General features: G+C 42.4%; 1 protein-coding gene across 2 annotated transcripts in view; it reads left to right on the forward strand.

Moving 5' to 3' along the window:
* Dnah12 (dynein, axonemal, heavy chain 12) overlaps window positions 1–22,958 on the forward strand; it is a 166,616-nt gene extending 143,658 nt beyond the window's left edge. For both annotated transcript variants that reach the window (XM_063275067.1, NM_001419553.1), the window contains exons 63-75: window positions 571–715; window positions 3,846–3,996; window positions 4,356–4,609; window positions 4,813–4,953; window positions 7,027–7,164; window positions 8,542–8,775; window positions 9,780–9,968; window positions 11,943–12,046; window positions 16,434–16,638; window positions 18,161–18,298; window positions 19,080–19,171; window positions 20,413–20,480; window positions 22,698–22,958. In XM_063275067.1, coding sequence (XP_063131137.1) covers window positions 571–715; window positions 3,846–3,996; window positions 4,356–4,609; window positions 4,813–4,953; window positions 7,027–7,164; window positions 8,542–8,775; window positions 9,780–9,968; window positions 11,943–12,046; window positions 16,434–16,638; window positions 18,161–18,298; window positions 19,080–19,171; window positions 20,413–20,480; window positions 22,698–22,888 — 2,050 coding nt within the window. In that variant the 3' untranslated portion in view covers window positions 22,889–22,958. The remainder of the gene's footprint in view (window positions 1–570; window positions 716–3,845; window positions 3,997–4,355; window positions 4,610–4,812; window positions 4,954–7,026; window positions 7,165–8,541; window positions 8,776–9,779; window positions 9,969–11,942; window positions 12,047–16,433; window positions 16,639–18,160; window positions 18,299–19,079; window positions 19,172–20,412; window positions 20,481–22,697) is intronic.
* Window positions 22,959–23,054: the final 96 nt, after the last annotated feature.

The raw sequence follows: 23,054 nt of genomic DNA on the forward strand, positions 1-23,054 counted from the left end.
GTGTGAGGTTAAACTGGTCACTTGCCAGTTCAGATGGACCTGGGATCTGACTCTGGGCCTTTCTAACTCAGCACAGGGGCTAGTCACTGATGACAATGAAAATCAAAAACAAAACCGCTCTGGTTATTTTATTTCTCTGCTCCTCTCTCTCCATTTCTTCAAACCTGATGCTCTTCTTTTGTGGGGATATTATAATGCTTATATCCAGAGAGCAGGAAAAAGTGGCAGTCCTTTTCAGGACTGAACCAATCCTGTGGTGCCTCTGACTTCATTCAGCCGAATCTGTCAGCCCTGGGGCCAGCGACCTGCAGAGGCCATCGGAGACCCAGACCCTAACTCTCAACATCTGTGTTGTCTGATCCAAGGGTTCCGGCTTCTGTTCCCTCATCCTCTCCTCCTCCCCCGGAAGATTGTGTTTGTCTGTTCCTAGATAGTCATTCTCCGCCTCCCTCAAAACAACTCCTGTAGCCTGGTGGTTTTAACATGGGCCCCTGCTGCCTTATTCCTTCCCTTGCTCAATCATCTCAAAATGTTTCTCAGTGGAACACAGCCCTCTTTTATTCCTACTAGGGAGCATTTTTGTAATCACATACGTGAGTGGGAGGATATTTACAACAGTAAAGAGCCGCACAATATGAAACTTCCAGAATCAATGGACAAGACGCTGAACGAGCTGCAGAAAATAATAATTCTTCGCTGTCTAAGGCCTGATAAGGTAGAAAACAGATTTGAAATCCAGACACAATGCAGTTTATGACGTCCCAGTCCTAGACACAGTAGTTCTGTGCTGCGTAATGATACTGTAGTCTATGGTGGGCCTCTTAACCGAAAAATAGTGAACTGGACTCTTCCTCTGTTACTGGTACTGAAAATCTAGACAGAAATAAGCAAAGGGAAGTGTATTTTTCTTTTTCTTTTCTTTTTTCCTTCTTTCTTTATTTTTTACTGTTTTAGCCAGAGTTGAAAGAATACGGGGTAAAAACTCATGTTTTTGGGTCTTGCTTATAGAAAATGTGATTTCAGCACTAGGGAGTCAGGAGAAACCACTATGTGTTCCAGGCTAGCCTGGGCTACAGAGTGAGACCTTGCTTCAAAAATCCTAAATAAAAAGAGAAATGTTATAAAATTTAAATGCAGAAAGCATATAGAATTAGGATAGAAAAGGAAATATCTTTATATGCTGTACAATGTCTACATAAGCTAAGTGCTAGAGTGTTTGTCTTTTAATGCTGTGCAATGTCTATGTAAGCTAAGTGCTAAGATATTCAAAAGTTGTGTAAACTCATAAAGCTAACAAGTAAACTAAGGGCAATTTCTTCTTGAAGAACAAAAAACTCTGCTGAACTGACCCAGTAAGACTCTTCTGGCCACACCCATTTGTGCTTAGCTGATTGGCTCTCTGGTGGGCACTGGCGTTAGTCCCACATCATAGAACTTACCCCCTAGAACACTCAATACTTGCTTATTTGTTAGGGTCTCTCCTAGCAAGGGAACTAGTGACACTGGGAGCCCACAGCTTGTTCTCCTGGATATCTCCAAGACTTAAAGTGCTGCATGGCAGGTATCATATGGTCAGTCAACTTCTACAAACTGGGTTGAACAAAGTTGAATTAAAACATGTGTCATGTAGGAATTTCCAAAAGCACAGAACCCATAGGGTAGAGAGAAACTGGTTGAATTTAAGGAGGGGATCAAGCTGGCAGCTCAGCAGGGGTCCTGGGAGAACTAAGATACAGGGAGGCACTGACCATGCTGCTTGGATACACGGGGCGTCTGAGAAGATCTCTGTCCCCGTGCCTTTTTGTCCTCTAATCTATCTCATTGGTTGGATGAGACCTACCCATGTTACACTATAGTGGGAAGCTAGCTTTATTTAATCTACAGATTTAAATCTTAATCTTGCTAAATGTCCTAGTAACAAAGAGTGGACTACTATCTGACCAATGCTGGGGTATTATGGCCCTAAAAGAAGTCATTTGCTTGTTTATGCAGCAGCATGAGAAGCAAAATAATAGATCTAAGTATGGTTATAATTTATATTTTATCATAATAACTATTAGTGTAAAATAACCCACTCTAACAAAGACACCGAAATACAACTGCTTAGAGATCAACTTCTCTCTCTACAGCCCAGGACAAATGGAAAGGCCCCTTAATGTACTTGCTTGTATTTAGCTCCCTCCTTTTTTTCTTCCTTCCTTCCTTCCTTCCTATTTATTTTATGCACATGAGCATGTTGCCTGCATGTATGATGTGTTAGTTGCACTGTGTGCATGCCTGGTGTATGATGTGTGACTTACACTGTGTGCATGCCTGCATGTATGATGTGTAACTTACACTGTGTGCATGCCTGCATGTATGATGTGTAATTTGCACTGTGTGCATACCTGGTGTATGATGTGTAACTTGCACTGTGTGCATGCCTGGTGTATGATGTGTAACTTACACTGTGTGCATGCCTGGTGTATGATGTGTAATTTGCACTGTGTGCATGCCTGGTGTATGATGTGTAATTTGCACTGTGTGCATGCCTGCATGTATGATGTGTAATTTGCACTGTGTGCATGCCTGCATGTATGATGTGTAATTTGCACTGTGTGCATGCCTGGTGCCCATGGAGGTCACAAGAGGGCATTGGATGCTTTGGAACTGGAGTTGCAGGTGGTTGTGAGCCACCATGTATGTGCTGGGAACCAAACCCAGGAGACTGCAAAGGTGAAAAGTCCTGTTAACTGCTAAGCCAGTCCTCTGCCTCTACTTGTTCTTATTTGAGACTGTTTGCTCTGGAACCGCAGCAGGTCCCTGCCTCTGGGGCTACCCTGCTAGGCTTACTTTGTTTTCAAGATCATCTAGAAATTCAGGTATTTTTGCTCATCTAGAAAAGCCTCTTTGTCAGCAAGATTGAAGCTTCCTCATGTACACTACATCTGTGAGAAGAAGGCATTGAAGCAAACATCCTTATAAAACTATGGTCCGGCAATAATATATGTAATTTTTACCTGTGGGCTAATGAGATGACTCAGTAATGCAAGGCATTTGCTGCCAAACCCAGTGCTCTTGAGTTGGATTTCTAGGACTCACCCGGTGGAAGGAGAGAGCTAGTTTCCACAAGTTATCCTCCAACCTACACAATACATATACAACAACACATAAATATATAAAATAAAATAAACAATAGTAGTAATTTATACTTGTGTCTTTCTACCTAAAACAGTCATATGTGACATTAGCCAGAAGAAATGCTGAGAAATACATGGGGCACTATTACCTAAAGGACACAAAAATGACTGAGAGTTTTCAGTTTTTGCCATATTAAATGAAAAGATCTTATTTTTTAAGGGTTTTTAAAAAATATTTTACATATGTATGTGAAAGAGAGTGTGTTCTGTGTGTGTGTGTGTGTGTGTGTGTGTGTGTGTGTGTGTGTGTGTGTTTGCCTGTAGAAACCAGAAGAGGGTGCTGGCTCCCCAGGAGCTAGAGTTACAGATGGCTGTGAACTGACAGATGTCGATGCTAGAAAAGAACTCAGGTCCTCTGGAAGACAAGCCAGCACTCTTCACTGTGGGCCATCTCTCCAGTCCTGAGACGTGTCTTCCTATGTTTGAGATTTACTAGTGTTTCTTTCTCTGTAAACAGGTTCTCGCCTTTGTCCACTGTCCTTTAGAATGTCTTCCTCGTCCTGTCAATCTACAGATTATTTCTTTTCACATCAGGGAAATTAGTGCTCTTATGGTACATTGCAAGCCTTTGGCAATTATGCTTGAATTTTAATATTTTGAGTTTTTCAATAAATCTTTGCTATGCAGCAAAACATTCTCAAAAGACCATGTCTTCTCTATTCCCAGATAACCCCAGCTATAACAAATTATGTGACTGACAAACTAGGGAAAAAATTTGTAGAGCCTCCACCATTTGACTTGACAAAGAGTTATTTGGATTCAAATTGCACCATCCCTTTAATTTTTGTGCTGTCTCCTGGAGCAGATCCAATGGCCAGTAAGTATATGTACTATAATTAACACACACGCGCACACACACACACACACACACAAACACACATGCAAGCACTCACACACACAAATACACACACATAAATACACATGCACACACACATACACACACACAGAGTTTAGTCTCTGTGTATGTTTTGCATGCGACTGTATAAATGCACCGTGTGTATGCAGCATATATTCTAGTCTTTGACATAACTAAAATACTTTGTTCAATATACATTGTTACGTGACTGTAAATTCATCAGCAAGTGTGGTGTTCAGGTAAAGGTAGGCAGAAAGTTTCAGGAACTATAAGCCAGAACAGAGGAAGAAGAAGTCGTCATCTATTTTTGCCCTTTGCAGGCCTGCTGAAATTTGCAAATGATAAATCTATGTCTGGAAATAAATTTCAAGCGATTTCACTGGGACAAGGGCAAGGACCAGTAGCAACAAAAATGATTACAGCAGCAATAGAAGAAGGAACTTGGGTTTGTCTACAAAACTGTCATCTTGCTGTCTCCTGGATGCCCACATTGGAAAAAATCTGTGAAGATTTTTCACCTGAAATCTGCAATCCAACCTTTAGGCTTTGGCTCACAAGCTATCCATCTCCAAAAGTATGTTTAATTCCTGTGACGAGGTCCAGTTCCTTTGTTTAGCTGTCTGTTATACTGTATTTCTCAATTAAGTTTTAAACTCTTAACCGTAGAGACTTGCATATATTCCGCAACCTGTACTTATTTTTTAATGCACTGGTGTGTGCATTTTTATGGCTCCAGACGGTTGTCTTGCATAATACTCTCCATTTGTTTTGTCATAGTTCCCAGTAACAATTCTACAGAACGGAGTGAAGATGACCAATGAGCCTCCCACTGGCCTCCGGCTGAATCTCCTTCAATCATATCTCTCTGATCCAATTTCTGATCCTGAGTTTTTCAATGGATGCCCCGGCAAAGAACTGGTAATGTGCAGCCTTCAACACTCTCCAGTTTTGTTCTTATAGTAGTTAAATATGTTGATATAAGGTTTTTATTTAGTATGTTTTCTAAACTGGGTGTGTTTCCTAGTGCAGTAGAAATTGTTTCTACCTGATTCATCATTTTATCCCCAATGGTCTACCTTCTGCTTATGACATAGTCAATACTGAAATAAATAATTTTTGAGTGAATATAGTTTAGTTTATAAACTAAAGGCCAAAAGAGTTTTAAATTACATCAACCACAAAAACCCACTCCTAATGAATCAAAGCAGAAAAGAAACAGCTAACTGAAGAGACAGCCTAGAGAGTGGGAAAAACCTTTGCTAACTACGTAGCTGACAGAATGAATCTAGAACATACAAACAGCTTAAAAACCTCAACAAGAAATTCAACAACTCAGTCAATCAATGATCTAATGGACAAAGGGTGTAATGCGAACATTCAATAAAGATGAAAACATGCACAACCTCACTAGTTATCAGAGACACGTAAGTTAAAACTACATTAGGGGTTCCTCTGACCCAAGTTAGAATGGCAGCCATTTAGAAAACAAACAAAAGGCTGGGGAACAACTGAGTCGCCCACACAGGGTGTCTCACAACCACCCGTACTGCCATGTGCAGGGGATCCAATGGACTCTTCCAGTCTTCATGGGCACTGCACATACAGGGGAGCAGACACGTACATTATACATAAGTCTTTTTTTTTTAAGAAAAATGTTTTTTAAGGAAATAAAAGTAGCTCTACCATACAACACATGTGGATCTTTCTTCAAAGGGCTCCACGTCAACACATCACAGAGACAGCTGCACACATGTTTACTGCAACACTGCTCAATAGATAAGTTGTGGAGCTGCAGTGCACAGACACAGTGGGCTTTTCAGCCATAACGAAGAGTGAGGTTGTGTCACTTGCAGAAAAATGGATAGACAATGTATAAACATACTAAGTAAACTAAGCCAGATCAAAATTTTTCTGTAATTTGGTCTCCTCTATTTTATAAAATAAATTGTGTATGTGTATGACATCAAAGTAGAAGCAAAGATATCTAGGGAAATAAAAGGGAATAAAACAGGCTGGGGAGGATCATGGGAAGCAGAAGTGGGGGGTCTGAGGGAAATATGCTCAGTGGACAATGTACTATTCATGAAGTCCTATTCATACCCCGTAAACATCACGTGCCCTCCTCGGGTCTTGCCTCAGTATGTGTCTTGTCTCGGCACAAGTCTGTCTCAGCTGACATCACTCTGTCCATCAGCCCGAGTCTGTGGAAGCAGCAAGAAACTATACCACACCATAGGAAGTTTTGGTGTGTTTCTCTCTATGGAGTCCCAACAAATGCAGCTCAGCCATGCAGTGTAAGGCGGACCAGTACATGCATGTCACTAGTAGTCACACCTGTGTCCACTTTAACGAAACGTTCCTTCACATGTTTGCCCCAGCAAAACACCATTCAACTGACTTTCCAAAGAACCCTTAGGTTTCTGTTTCAAATGCTTGCAATCTACTGTGTGGGTTCTAAAGAGATGGTGATCATGCCACAGAGCGCTGGTTCAGGAGGCATGTACTTGGCATCCATAATGAATACTGGAAGACAGCGTGAATAGCTCAACTAATGCTTTCACCAAGGCTCTCTGAAAGGAAAGAAGCAACACTGGGAACTGCACATTGGAGTTTAGTCACATTCTCTTCACTAGTCATTCTTTTGCACTTATAGTCTGAAGCACATGCCCACAAATCTACAAGATAATACTGACTGCTGGGATTAAAGACAGCTGTGAATATCAGGTACCATTAACCAACACATTTAGAAAATATTAATTATCTGTATTTTAGTAGCATTTACTATTATAATTTGCTTAGTGTTAGATATTTGAATTAAGCATAAGACGAATGCTTTTATAGAAAGTATGTCTTTAGATACATGCCTTTTTAAAATAGAAGTCTGAAAGGACATCTGACTATAGACCCTGGTAATGAAAAGGTCATCTATTTTTCTAGTTTTACTGATGGAAATCTAATCAGATTTTTCTCTTGTACAATTTTTGCATTAAGGCATGGGAGAAATTGCTTTTTGGAGTTTGCTTTTTTCACGCCCTTGTTCAAGAGAGAAAGAAATTCGGTCCTCTAGGCTGGAATATTCCATATGGATTTAATGAGTCTGACCTACGCATCAGTATCCGGCAGCTGCAGGTAAGATAAGACAGAGCAGCACTTTTGAAGATCACTGCTTAACAGCCCCTGGCCACAGTTAACGGTATTTATGCCGAACATTATAATAAAGATTATTTTACAGAAATTATTAATACTTAGCTGAAGATGTAGCTCAGTAGTAGAATGCTTGCCTAATATACATGAGGCCCCAAGTTTGGTCCCCAGTACTGAGAGGGGGAAAAAAAGAGTTAAAAATAAATTGTTAGTATTTTATCAAATCTTTTAAAAATAACGAATGAGAAACCTTCCTGAACTAAGTCCTGCACTGTGAGAATCCATACAGCTGCTGAAATCCCCACTTTCAAACTGTAATGTAGGCTGAATGGCAGAAACCTGTGTTTGCAAATCGCAATACATGCCGAAAGACCTTGATTTCAACACTGATTTTGAAACTAGCAGTCAATGCAGAGAATATTTTACTTAAAATATTTGCCACCCAACCTGTAAGCAACCAACTAAGAACTGGACGTCTGCCAGGCCGCAGAGAGCGTTTCCCGTGGTCAATCTCCCCAGCACCAACACTGAAGTCCACAGGCATCAGCTAGATCCACCTTCACACCTTTAGGGGTGGAGACTGGGAGAGACTCGTCTAAACCACCCTCATCTGGTCATTCTATCAGGGGCCTCTCTCCAAAGAACCAGAACTCACAGCTGAGTGAGTAACCAACAGGAAAGTGTCTCCATTTCCTGCATATGGTACAAATTTAACATTCTGTTCTCTTGGGGAGACCCAAACAAACATTCATATGTCCTTCCCTAAAGGGAAAACATTTTCACATATTACAAAATTCTTTCCCTCAAAGAATAATCTTCTGTCTTTCTCAGTCCTCTCTCAAATCTCTTCACAATTCTCTTCCCCTGCAAACATGGGAATCTTAAACAAGACTTATTTTAACTGGGCTCAACCATTTATTCTATAATTCAGAGACAGGCAACACTCTCTCAGCCAGTAACATAGCATTGCAGCACGCACACACGCGCGTGCGCACGCGCGCACACACACACACACGTGCACATATGCACATACATTAACATACACCAGGAATGGTGGTCACTCCTGCCATCTCAGCAAATAAATGTCTGAAACAGGTCTATTAGCATGAGTCTGAGGCCAGCCTGGCCTCATAGCATACGAGTAAATAAATAGCAATAGATTTATATATCAGAAAAAATGGGGAATGGAGAAAAAGTATTTCCAAATCAAATACTGAATACCAGACATTCCCTAGCTCCCATAATAATTCTTCACCCCCCCTTTCTGCATAGGTGGGAAAAGAAAAGAAGACTGCCATTTTCACATTGAAATGAAGTGAAAGGATTTAATTTTTTCTTTTCTCACTTCTATCTTTGCTTCAGTTGTTTATAAACGAATATGACACAATCCCATTCGAAGCTATCTCTTACCTGACTGGGGAGTGTAACTATGGAGGGAGAGTGACAGATGACTGGGACCGGCGCCTCCTATTAACCATGCTGGCTGACTTTTACAACTCATTAATCATTGAAAACCCTCACTACAAGTTCTCTCCCAGTGGAAACTACTTTGCGCCTCCCAAAGGCACTTATGATGAGTACATTGAATTCATTAAGGTAAATTGTGTCCAGAAGCTTGGATAAGACAGGTGTGTGTGTGTGTGTGTGTGTGAGAGAGAGAGAGAGAGAGAGAGAGAGAGAGAGAGAGAGAGAGAGAGAGAGAGAGAGAGAGGAGGGAGGAGGGGAAGAGAAAAAGAGAGGGAAGGAGAAAGAGAAGGGGGAGAGGAGGGAGGAGGAGAGGTAGGGAGATGGAGAGAGATGGAGGGGGAAAGGGGGAAGGGGGAGAGGAGGGGGAGAGATTTAAGTGAATGGTGAGTAGTACCCTGTAATGTACAAGTTTAGGCAAGCAAGATTTTAATGACCTTTCAGACTCATTTTTTGTTCGTATAATTACTGGACATCAGGAAATCTAAAACTTGTGGTACTTGATGCATAGTTGACTCTTAACCCCTTATTGTTTGTATATCTGCCATATGAATTAATGCTTCAGTAGGAAAAGAAAAAAGGACCTGCTTCCCTCTGTCCTTGTGGCATTATCTGGATGAATGGCAGCTTAATGGGAGAAAAAAATCACATAATTTGTATTAATTTAATATTTGATGTATACAGGAGCTTTAGTGAAAGATTGAGAACCTAAAGAAGCAGTTTACTTGGCATTTATAAAGCCATTTAAATACACAGCGACTATAGAGAACTGAATACACAAAGGGGAAACCCTGGCTCCTACAAGGTGCTAAACAATGAGAAAGGGATTTCGACATTTGCAGGGGACGGGCGGGGGGGGGGGGGGGGACGATGAATAATGTTACCTCAGTGAAGTCTGCAGACTCTTTCTGTCTCCAGTAAGAAGAAAATCCCTCCTCCTCTTGGCACAGCACAAGGGGAAACTTACACCGTGTTGTTAGGCAGATTAGGGCAGGATGAAGACTCTAAACCCGTTCATATTAAATAACCTTTAGCTCAAAGTGACTGTTCCGCTAAGGCAGTGTTAACACTGCCTTACACAGTGACACACCCTGATCCCACTGAGTATGTGATGCGTGCTTCATGTCTTCCCTTAGAAACTTCCGTTTACTCAGGAACCCGAGATATTTGGATTACATGAAAATGTTGATATCTCCAAAGATCTTCAGCAAACGAAACTCCTTTTTGAGTCCTTGCTCCTCACCCAGGGTGGCGTCAAGCAGACAGGCTCCTCGGGAAGCACTGACCAGATCCTGTTAGAAATTACTGAGGATATCCTCACACAGGTAATGCTTGGCTTAAATGCAGCGCACGTGCTGTGATGGAAATGTGGTCTGTCCTGGGAGTGATTAGCAAGTTCTTTACTTGCCAAACACTAGTTCCAAATCTGCTAGGTGGTGGGAATAATTTCAGTTGTTGTAAGGGCTTTTCTTTTTGAGAACTTAATTTTTTTTTTGAGAAATTAATTTAAAATAGTTTGTAAAATGCCTACTACATAGCCAAGTGCTTAGTAACTACAGTTGTGGATGAACTAATGTACGTACGGTGTATTTCCATTTCTAAATAAAAGATTTTTTAGAAATAGAATGTTCTGAACCTGCTGGTTCAAGGAGCATCCGGTTTTTATCTATATCTCGGGAGGGGAGGTGGAAGGCACAAGGAGGTGATGTCAGTGCTCGGCCAGCATCTACATCCCACGGGACAGCCCAGTGCACTCAGCCTTCTGGGTACTGCAGAGAGGTGCTGTGTTGTCACCTCTACTCTGTCTCAAGTCAATAGAGTGCCTGAGGGAAAGTCCAGCAGATGATAACCCTCACAGCCATCTTTATAGTTCCCTTGTGATGTAAACACTGGATATACGGCCATACATATCTGGCCCCTAGTCCACTTGCCTCCAGACTCCATGGGCTGTACCACCACAGGATTCCCTCAGTAATCCTGGCTATGGTCACTAAAGTAGGAAGGGGCATGGCTCTACTTGCCACCCTGCGGGAAGACAACAGTCAGTCAGAGCCTCCACACTGCTGACTCTGCAATCTGCCTCTGTGGGGAAAGGCTGTTGACTTCACAAGTGCTCTCTCCAATAAGAACCGTTACCCCCGTTGAAGGAATCACAGAAAGGACTGGAAGAGCTTGAAGGGGCTCGAGACCCCATATGAACAACAATGCCAAGCAACCAGAGCTTCCAGGGACTAAGCCACTACCCACAGACTATACATGGACTGACCCTGGGCTCCAACTGCATAGGTAGCAATGAATAGCCTAGTAAGGGTACCAGTGGAAGGGGAAGCCCTTGCTCCTGCCAAGACTGAACCCCCAGTGAACAGGATTGTTGGGGGGAGGGCGGCAATGGGGGGAGGATGGGGAGGGTAACACCCAAAGAGAAGGGGAGAGGGGGGTTAGGGGGATGTTGGCCTGAAAACCGGGAAAGGGAATAACAATTGAAATGTAAATAAGAAATACCCAATTTGGGCTGGAGAGATGGCTCAGTGGTTAAGAGCACCGACTGCTCTTCCAGAGGTCCTGAGTTCAATTCCCAGCAACCACATGGTGGCTCACAACCATCCGTAATGGGATCTGATGTCCCCTTCTGGTGTGTCTGAAGACAGCTACAGTGTACTCATATACAAAATAAATAAATAAATCTTTAAAAAAAAATACCCAATTTAATAAAGATGGAGAAAAAAAAAGAGCCCTAAGAAGGACCCAGCAGGAGATTTATGACTTGTTTGGGGTAAGGGAAGTAGGCTGAGTCAAAGTCTTTAATACCAAGAGTGGCCTATAACTCTGGGACAAGAAAGGCATCTTGACTCTCAGTTCAACCATTCCCAGGCTGGGAAGCTCCCTGGCTGCTTGAGGAGCATGAACTCCAATGTCTCAGGACTTGTCAACATTCCACAAGCCTTGTCATCTTGTCACCTGAGTGTCCATGAACTGAAACCCCTTACTTTCTCCCTGTGCTCTAGAGCATTTTTACACTTACAGGATTGGCTATTGGATAGGAGGGTAAGTTAACCAGTGATAATTGGTTATAAGTAAATATAAAACTGTTATAAAATTGTGAATAAATTTTATCAGTGGGGAACAAGACTTAGTTTTAAAAAAGAAACGGTACAGCCTCTTAGAAATATAATGTCTTCATCTGTAAAGTGGGAATTACAATGCTTACCTATGTGTTAGCTATTATTGACCTTAGAGTGGAATGAAACCTATTGTCTGCTCTGAGAGCAACCCGTGATTTTCAGCATCTGTTCTTTCAGCTCCCAAACGATTTTGACATTGAAGCAGCACTAAGGAGTTATCCTGTGAGGTACGAAGAGAGCATGAATACTGTGTTAGTGCAAGAAATGGAACGCTTCAACAAGTAAGTAAATCCCCAGGAATTCAGAGAGCAACCAACCAAAACTGATAAAATGACAAGCTGGTATTGAATTTAAAAATCTTTTTAAAAGTATTAAAATCCTCCTTTTTTGTCTTTTTTGTTTCTGTTTTTGTTTTTTGTTTTTTTCTTAAATACCATACCCTTGGGCCCCAGGAGAATTTGGGGGTGAGGAATGTTTCAGGACAGAGTCTCTGTATAGTCCTGGCTGTCCTAGAGTTTGCTCTGTAGACCAGACTGGCCTGAAACTCAGAGAGATCTGCCTGCCTCAGCCTCCCAAGTACTGGGATCAAAGGTGTGTGCCTCCACTGCCAGGCAAGGAATTCCTTTATCATGTAAAAATGGTGATGACAAAGAGATCCAATGACTGGAAATAGTCTTTAGTCACGTGACTTCCCATCTGTTACTGTCCTCCCTCTTCCCAAAGTAAAGATGGGGTTGGAGAGATGGCTCAGCAGTTATGAGCGTTATGAGCACTTGCTGCTTTTCCAGCAGACTGAATTCTGTTCCCAGCAGCCTCATCAGACAGCTCACAACTACCTGTAGCTCCAGTTCCACAGTTTCCAACTCCCTCCTACGGCCTCCATGCAACAGTACCCATACACAGATACCAAACATGCACATAATTAAAAAGAGAAATTAAAAAAAAAAAAAACAAGAGAGTGAACTTGAGCTGGGTCTCTGTGTCCTTTCTGCCAGTTTCTGACACTGGCATGTGCTTTCTTTCTCTTTTTTAAGAGCTGTGGCCCAGATTAGCCATCAATTAGCCATTAGACCTCATTTATTTGTTGTTTGGTTGGTTTTTGAGACAGCATAGCCCAAGTTGACTTCAAACTTGCTATTAGCTCCCACTGGCCTTGAACTCCTAAATCTTCTGCCTCCACCTCTGAAGGTCCTGAAGTACAGGTGTGTGGTCCTATGCTTGGCTCCCTTTTCTTACTGAAGTGGATTAGGTATACCATGCTAAATAAATTATTTGTTCTGACTTCTATTGATTTTTTTTTTTTTGTAATTCAATATTGGATCGAGAAATAGAAAGTTGTTTTGTTGTGAGTTTTCTGTAATATTTCTATGTTTATCTTGTTTTCTGGACTTGTTGATATTATAAGGCTCAAAGTGAGTCTTAACTACCGGGAGACCTCCCCCCCACCCCCCAAGTGAGACACGAGAATGAAGTTTGATGCAAATGCAAGAGGTTTATTTTCCAGCGCGTTGGGGACAACCTTCAATCAGCCCCTTGTGGCAAGTGACTAGAAGGCGACCCCGAATGGCCATAACAAGCAGTTTTTATACTTTTTAGAGGTACAGGTTGCATCAGCAAGGTTACAGTTTAAACTTATTAGCTAAGCACATTGACCCTTGAATCTACTGGCTAGCAAGCATATGACATGTATTAGAACTCTTACCTGGGACCAGAGGGTCAAGTGACCATCAATACATTCTGTGCTTCTTCAAAAATGTCCTGTCCCTGCTCTTCCTGAGAATTGTGGGTGGAGAATGGATCTTGGCCGGGCCTTGGCCTGAGGCGGGAAGCTGGTGCTTGGCCTAATCTTGACCTGAGGCGGTGGGTGTAAAACTGGCAAAAGCCCCTAGCATCCCCATAACCTACCTACTTTCTACCAGGTTAATAGCTCTTACACTTAGTAAGAACCAGGGCCCTTCAATATATTAAGGTAAAGTAATTAAAATACCACGCTGCTCCACTTAACCCTGGAATCTTTTAGGGCATGGAGTCCGTTTCCTTGCCTCTTTGTTAGACTGGATCCTAAGACCTCACGGATGCTAGCCAGATGTACTCCCACTGAGCTACAATTCCAAGCATAATTTAGCATTTCTTATATAAATATAATAATTATATATACATAATCTCTCAGCTCATCAAGCTTCCTTATCCACTAAGGTATATTAATGGTGATTTCAACTGTTGAGCCTGAGTAGAAAGCAGAGTTTGAAAATGTACAAATCAATATGTGCTTTATGCTTCAATGCAGGGTTTCCATTTTCAGCCATTATATAATACTTGTTTGGTTTTTGTGAAACAAGGCCTTGCTCTATAGCACAGACTGTCTTTGACCTCACTGTATAGCCTCAAACACAAATCCTGTCTAAGTGGTTCATGCATGGAGAGCACAGTGTATGTTGTCATATCCTGTTTGCTTACCCTTTTCAGCTGTCTCTATGTTACCACGTTACCTGTGACATCATTTACCCTTATTACCTCGTTACCTGTGACATCATTTACCCTTATTACCTCGTTACCTGTGACATCATTTACCCTTATTACCACGTTACCTGTGACATCATTCACCTTTATTTTTCCTTGGGTGATTCTTTGCTTGTGTCCATTGTGTCCTCCCAAATGTCCAGAAATCCAAAGAAACCCGTAGGGGAGTTCAAATATGACATCTCACAGCCGTAGGGAGAATAGTCCTAGAGTTCACGCGACTTAGGAAGAGTCACAGTATTTAATGTAGCTACAGGCAGAAGCAAGGCTGGGACGGCCTGAACTCAGTGTACCTTATACAGTGGTTGAAACAGAAACAACATTAAGCATGGCGCAGAAGAGAGAGCGCAGAAAACAGAAGGTAAGCTTTTACAGTCGACTGGCGACCTGCTGCCAGTGACACACAGTGGAGGACCTGCAGCTGGGGACTGGTGGGCATAGTGCGAACCTAACTCAAAACACAGCAAGACTTAACCCCAGGCTGGAGCCATGCTGGGGCTGTGGTGCAGCGGGGGAAACTAGGCGGGCATAGTGCGAAACTAACTCAAAACACAGCAAGACTTAACCCCAGGCTGGAGCCATGCTGGGGCTGTGGTTCTACTGTAGGCTACAAGCCTACCATGCGTACGGCCCTGAGTGCAGTCACCAACACCACAAACAAACCAACAACCAGAGACGATAAAACGACTGAAAGAAAACACAGAGGGAAATTGTAGGACTCTAGTCTGGATGGTGATGTGATTTTTTTTCTTTTTCTTTAAGATCTGATGCCACCCTACCCCACCCCACCGCCCCAGGGTGGGTGGCAAAGATAGACAAATAAAATTGTCTGAAAATACAAAAGTTCTCTATATCAAAGGAAGCAATCAAATGGTGGGAGATATAAAACATATCTAAAGAATCCATGCAACTTACAGAAATCAGGCAAGCATTGTGATTGATCAACAGGCAAGCATCTTGAACATTGTCACGCAATATCTAAAGGCCATCAGCAGCACCTTTTAGAGATGCAAGTAAACAAATGCCATCCCTCGCTCCCACAAGGACAGCAGTTACTTGAAAACAGCATGGCGTGTCCTCAAAAAAATATTAGCATACCACCCAGCTGTCTCGGTTTCTAGTATTCACTGTGTCAAAGCGAGGTCCGACTCCCACTGCAGCATCCTTCCCAACTATCGTGTTATAGAATCAACCCGCCCCCAGCAGAAACTCCCACACCAGTATTTATTCCTAAGAAGAAAGGAATTCTTTCATCCGTGACAGCAGTGATAGAACTGAAGGACACTTGCTGAGTGAAACAAGCCAGACCCAGAAAGACAGACAGTGCACACTCTCATTTTTACGGGAACTAATTACGGGAACTAATCGTATATGAGCAAAGAGTACAAGGTGGTTATCTGCAGCTGGGAGATGGGAGGATGGAGGATAGGGGTCTGGGTGTGCAAAAGCTCAGCCACACAGAAGGGAAAAGCTTGGGCTGTCACGCCTAGTACACATAGTAATTTTGCACGTGTTTCATTTCAATTCCAAAGAGCTGTAAGTTTCCAATGTTCTCATGACAATATTTGCAGTAACATGTTAGTGAGTTTAATATAAATTTCCAATTATATTGAAAATTGTAATACCACCTTGCATTCCATAAACATACAATTACAAGTTATCAATATATAATTTTTAGAGTTATTTAGGTCCTGGGAAATAATAGCCAGAAGTTAATTTGATATTATTTGATACTAACATATAATAATAATAATAATAATAATAATAATAATAATAATAATAATAATGGCACGACTGGTATTAGTCTATATTTTAAAGTGGTTTACCACTTATGGTGGTGCATGCCTCTAATCCTAGCACTCAGGAGGCAGAGGCAGGGGGATCACTGTGAGTTCAAGGTCAGTCTGGTCTACGTAGCCAATTCCAAATCATCCAGGACTGCATAGTAAGACCCTGTCTCAAAAAAAGTATGTAATAGCTGAAAAATACTTCTTCAAATGGCACCTACAGTTACCTCCCCACCTACCGAGTGCACACAGCCATGCTTTGGGAAACACACCCGTAAAGCATGTCTCCTGCTGTCTCTTCTTTGGCAGATTGTACATTGTTCTATCAAATCTGTTGATGATGAAGTTCCTTTCATTGCAGTTTAATTATAACTATCCGTAATACTCTGCGGGACCTCAAAAAGGCGATTAAAGGTGTAGTTGTGATGGACTCTGCATTGGAAGCACTTTCTGGCAGCTTGCTTATTGGAAAGGTTCCAGAAATGTGGGCACAGCGATCGTACCCAAGTCTGAAGCCCCTTGGAAGTTACATCACAGATTTCCTGACCCGGCTGAAGTTTCTAGAGGTAAAGTATTAGGTAGATAGGTGACAAGTAGATAAGTAGATGATAGATGGATGGATGAACAGATAGATCATTTTATACGTAAAATATACACTATTTCAAATGAAAACTATATATCAAATGTTGCCCCAAATGACCACGTAGCACAATATGGACTTAGCACTGTTGACCAGGGGTCATCTCAATGTCCCCAGGTGGAATGGACCATGATTGATAACTCCTGGTTATGTAACCAAGTATACGAAGATTATAAGATGCACGCACTTTGAAGCAGAAAATGGACATTTACTTTACTCAAACTCAAGTGACATCTATATTTATGAAAGCTCTTAGTCTGTGATTCCCAGACACTACTGTTTACCTTGTGACTTTATACAAAATTGTCCTTTGTCTAAAAATGAAAGCCTTTTCTTCTACTTTATCTCAAAATTGGAGAAATCCTTTGAATCTACCTTCCTAGGCCTTCCCCAGCATGTGCACATGCATATGCATGTACATGTGCACACGTGTGTGAGCACATACACAGGGATGTTCAGGGCACAGGAAAGTATAAGGTAAGAAACTGGTTTTCTTCCTTGCCCCCTCTGCTTCCTCATTTCATAGTCTATGTTTACACGAAGGTACAATATGGGGAGAGCTAGAGGCATACTTTGAGAGTAGGGTGCTCCCCAAAAGTCGTACCAAGTGCTGCCATACCTTTGGCTTACCCTCTGTCATCTGCCACCATGAAAATGGCCAGATGTCAGTCACATGTCCCACTCCAGTTGGTCGGCAGAGTTCTACCACTAGGAAAGTTGGACTGGACGTACAGCAGGGCTGAGGAAGGGCGGCAGTGTCTTCCCAGAGACAGAGAGACACAGTGCTCATTCCGTACAGGCAGGACCACCATATAGTCCTGGCTAATTAGAGAAAAGAATTCCTGAAAGTAAAGGGCACACCTAAAAATATTCTCTGGGGCCGCATCATAGAGGATCTTGAATAGGACACCAGGATGTTTGGTTTTACTTTGATGGGCTGCTGACAAGATGACAAATCTGGCCCACGCCATGTAGGCAGACGAGTTTCAGGGACATTGTTGAGATATTAAGTAGACAGGAGCAAGAGAAATGTGCACACTGGCACAGAAAGAAGACCGAGAGCCCTAATCCTGAGGGGCAGTGCACCCGCAGACACGGGGACACCAGGGCTCCCAATCTGGAATAGCACAGGTTAAAGCTTCAGCTGATGGGTAAAATTTCTAAAGATGGTGGCTCTTTACTGGGCCAAACAACACAATGAATACTCACAATCACGTCTTCTCTTTTGTAGGAGATTTGAATCCTTCAAATTAAAGTTACTCAAATTAATGCTGGAACCACTTTGAATTTCCAAGAAGAATAACTAGAAGAAAACAAGGGGGGAAGAGAACATTTGATGTCAGGGAAAGTCTTGTAATGAAAGTAGGGGCAGCCTAGATGAAAGCAGGAATTGTGTGTAGCGGCACTTTTGCAAACATAGCCGTAATGCATTTTGTTTTTCTTTACAGGATTGGTTCACTATGGGGAAACCCAATGTGTTTTGGATCTCTGGTTTCTTTTTCACCCAAGCCTTTTTAACTGGAGCTATGCAGAATTATGCCAGAAAATACACCATCCCTATTGATTTGCTAGGCTACGAATTTGAGGTACAAAAGGTCACTTCTTTAACTAAACAGTTAAAGTGATATTAAATCAGTCATATATTTGAGCAAGAAGAATAAGCAAAATGTACATGTTAAAGCCAAATATAATCAAATTAAATTACTTTTTATTCTTCGTGTTTTATAAAGTATGTAAATTTTGTCTTGCTGTATCTAGAACTTTCATAATCTCAATATTTGATACAAATAATTCAGTATTGTTCTTATGTTGACAAAAATTAATGTGGGGTACAATAAAACCTGATAAAATGCTTCAAAATAACTGTACACGGCTGGGTAGATAGCTCAGCTAGTAAGATGCTTGCCACAGAAATCTGAGCACATGGCTTCTGCCACCAGAACCCATGTAAAAACACTGGGCAGTGACATGCGTTTGTAATCCCAGCCCTAGAGAGGCGGGTAGCTGGATCCCTGAGGCTCACAGGCCAGCCAACCAAGATGGATGTCTCCTCAAGAATGACACCCAAAGGATGACCTCTGGCCTCCAGACACGGATGCACACCCAGGCTCTTGCACCTGCATGTGCACACCAATGCACGCCCTTGTATGCACACTGCACACACACACACACCAACAGCTATACAGTATTATATATTCCTATAGATTATGGATAAAAACATCTCATAGTCTAACAGGTTTTATTTCTATGTATCCTGACTGTTCCACCAGGGTTTTCTTGTGACATGAAGGTATGTAGTGAACAATATTAATAGCTATTAATTGTTATTAATAGTGTGGTTATTAATAGTAGTGTTAACCTCTTCAGGTGATTCCTTCCGATAACGCCACCAATCCACCTGAAGACGGCGTTTATATTCATGGACTGTATCTTGATGGCGCACGCTGGAACAGGACCAGGTTAGTGTGAATGAGGGGCTCTCTGCCACCGCAGATGACACACCCTCTCCTGCCTGCCACCGCAGATGACAGACCCTCTCCTGCCTGCCACCGCAGATGACACACCCTCTCCTGCCTTCTTGAACCCAAAGGAACTCTTCTGTAAGAAGTAACAGATCCTCGGAATCCTTACACAATGTCATTGTTCAGGCTGGGACAGTTGATGAGTGACTGTATTAGGTCCTAACAACTTTAGCTAATGTTCCAGTCGTCTCCTGCTTCTACTTGATGACAGCTCCCTTACGTCCTGTACTGTGTGGGACTGAACCAATTTGAAACAAATGACAGATTAATGAAGTTCCCATTTATGGAAAGGAAATCTGTTTACATCTGATTGTGGGGGGGGGGCAGGGGAGGGGGAGAGAAAGAGAGGGGCGGTTGCCGTTTTGTTTTGAGAAACATAAGAGCAAACCACTGAGCTTTTCTTGGTTTAGAAGAAGTAGGGATAAAAAGGCAGAACGTTTTTTTTTTCCTTAGAACCCTGGTCCTTAACAATTCATTTATCCAAACAGTCTATTTTCGAAGACAGGGTTGGACTTTGCTCCCAAGTCTTAAAAGATGGAGGCAGGAAGATTTGCCAGTGAGGGAGCAATACAGGAATTCTATAGAGATAATTCCAAGGCAGGGTAATGAAGAGGCCCATCCACTTCAGGGCCTCCATAGGTTTGTGACCACATCATAATGCAAAATGTATCCAGTCCAACTTCAAAAGTCCCTGTAGTCTGTCACAGTCCTACACTGTTGAGGAGTCTACAGTTCCGAGGCTCTTCTGAGACTCATGGCTATCTGTGTACCTACCTGTAAAGTCAAAGGCAGATCCCTTCCTTCCAATGTACACAGGGTATTCATTGCTATTCCAAGGTAGGGAAGGGATGTGACAAGGGATGACTGAGCAAAGCAGGGGCCAAAACAACTGGGCAGATTCCAAATTCAAACCCCATTCCCAGATAACCGCTCATTTCTGTCTCCTTTCTGATCTCTGTCTCGCTATGTCTATCTCTCTCTTTGTCTGTCTGCCTCTCTCTCTCTCTCTCTCTCTCTCTCTCTCTCTCTCTCTCTCTCTCTGTCTGTCTGTCTGTCTGTCTAATCTTCCCCCTATCTCTGGTCCTCTCATATAATGAAGGCCAGTGTCCTGCTAGCACTCTGTTCTAATGAGCAGACCTCAGCAGTAACTAACGTTGTCCATCTATTTCTCTTTTCAGTGGACTGCTGGCTGAACAACATCCCAAACTTCTGTTTGACCTGATGCCCATCATATGGATAAAACCAAGTAAATATGTAACAAGTACATTTGTTTTACAGAGAGTAATGGTGGATGGTCATTGTTCCCCTTGTTTTTCTCAAACCTTTTAGGGTTTAATTCAGTTTTTGATTTATAAAAGATGGACTGTCTGTGCTGTACATATTTTGCGGCATTTCTATTGTTTTGGGAACAGCACTCTGCTTCTTTATGCTCTTGGCTTTAAGGGCTGGAGAATGGCTCAGCAGCTAAGAGTGCTTGCCATTTTCCCAGAGTTCAGTTCCCTCACCCACAGCTGACAGCCTGTAACTCTCAGCTCCAGGGACCTGAGATTCTCTTCCAGCCTGCTGGTAGCTCTAGCCGAGGTGATGTGACAGGCATGTTCTACACACACTGTGTAGGCACAAGTTCACACCTGGCACCCATACACATAGACACACACGCATAAGACGTGAATTAAAAAATAACCATCATTTTGAGATAGCCTTGTGTACTCTATTAGGTTGGCTCCACCTCTTTTTTTTTTTTTTCTTTTTTTCGGAGCTGGGGACGGAACCCAGGGCCTTGCGCTTCCTAGGCAAGCGCTCTACCACTGAGCCAAATCCCCAGCCCCTTGGCTTCACCTCTTAAGAGAGGCTTTCACATCATCCTCATCTTCCCTTATTCCTTCCTTCCTTCCTTCCTTTTTTTTTTTTTTTTTAATTGTTTGGCTGTTTTGTTGGTTTGGTTGGGTTTTTTGAGAGAGGGTTTCTCTGTGTGGCTCTGACTGCCCTAGAACTCAGAGATCATCCTACCTCTGCCTCCCAAGTGCTGGGGTTAAAGGCCCATCATTGTTTTTCTTTTCTTTTCTTTTCTTTTTTTTTTCTTTCTTTTTTTTTTTTTTTTTTTTTTTTGGTTCTTTTTTTCGGAGCTGGGGACCGAACCCAGGGCCTTGCGCTTCCTAGGTAAGCGCTCTACCGCTGAGCTAAATCCCCAGCCCCCATCATTGTTTTTCTAAAAGTGAACTAATGACAATAATAATGAGGCTCATTCACTTTTAGTTTTAGCTTTTTGAAATGATGTGATCAGACCTAGCGCCTCTCACGTACGAGGCCAGTGCTCCACCACTAACGCAGATACACCCTTATTTCTAAATAACAGTGGTAAACATATCCACAACCTACCTACGCTCACCACCCAACCTATGAAATGTCTTTCCTATTAATGGGATTCAACCATGACAAGTGGGGCTCCAACTTAGAAAGGCTCCTAATGCCTTAGATCTGGCTTCTAGGAGTGGTCCACAGGGTGTGCTGTGAGTTTACAGAGTTGGTATATTCTCCTTGTCAGCGAGCCGCTGCTTCTAATTGACAAGGCATAACGCTGGCGAGTAGACTGGCTTCACACCTGCATGGACACTGGACTTCTTGGCATTTGCTTCATTTGTAAATCAAGATGTCCAGTGCAGTTCTAAAGAGTCCTATTAGAGTTCAAAGTCGTTTCTCCCTCAATCTCTTCTACCACACACTATATTTGACTTCTTCTTCTCCAACTTGTCCCCTTTCCCTTCCCTCCATATCCTCTCTACAGGTTTTTCATGCCTGTTAAGAGATCAAAACTGTTTTTCTAAGATTCGTTTTTATGTAGCTGGAGAGATGGCTCAGCAGTTAAGAGCACTCCCTGCCCTTCCAGAGGACTCGAATAGTCTCCCCGCACCCATGTTGGGTGGCTGACAACTGCCCGTAACTCCAGTTCCAGTGGACCCAGTGTCCTCTTCGGGACTCTGTGGGAAACTGAACTTACGTTCACGTGCTCCCATCCCCACACAAAACGCACACATATACCCACAATTATCTTAAAGTTTTATTTTTTAAGTTATGTGCTTGTCTTTGTGTACCTGTGAAGCCAGGAAAGGGCGTCAGATCTCCTAGGTCTGGAATTACAGAAAGTTGTGAGCTGCCAGATGTAGGTGCTGGGAGCTGAACTGGGGGCTCTAGGACAGCAGTCAGTGTCTTAACCACTGGGCCACCTCTCCGATCCCATAAGAGGACAAAACTTTACAGTCAGCTCCTGGTTTCTAGGCCTAGACTCATGTCCCATATGAAAGTGCTTGCCTTGATATAACAACTGTTTATATTTAAATTTAAATCTTCCAAACATCACACTCAAGATCTTGGACATTCTATTACAAGGTAAAGAGGATTATTTTAGAAACGGTTGTTTCCTCTTTCTTTAATGAGAATGTTTGTCTCTTTCTCATTTTTCAAGATGTAAAGACTGAGATTGTGAAGACAGATGCCTACGTCTGTCCCCTCTACAAGACAAGCGAACGTAAAGGAACTCTTTCCACGACAGGACACTCGACCAACTTTGTCATTGCAATGCTATTGAGGACAGAACTGCCTGCTCAACACTGGATCAAGCGCGGGGTGGCTCTGCTCTGTCAGTTGGATAACTAAGTCAAGCGAGTTTAGAAAGTGTCTGATCATTTTTTTAATTTTTCACCTACTTAAAAAAAAAATCCCCAAACTGAGTATTGTGGTGTCTTCTTTGAACTTGTCTTTGCTGTGTTCAGTCTGGCCCCCTCATCCCTAGCTAGAAAAGTTCCATAACCAGATCCCCTTG

Source organism: Rattus norvegicus, chromosome 16 (assembly GCF_036323735.1).
Source record: "Rattus norvegicus strain BN/NHsdMcwi chromosome 16, GRCr8, whole genome shotgun sequence".
Lineage (NCBI taxonomy): Eukaryota > Metazoa > Chordata > Mammalia > Rodentia > Muridae > Rattus > Rattus norvegicus.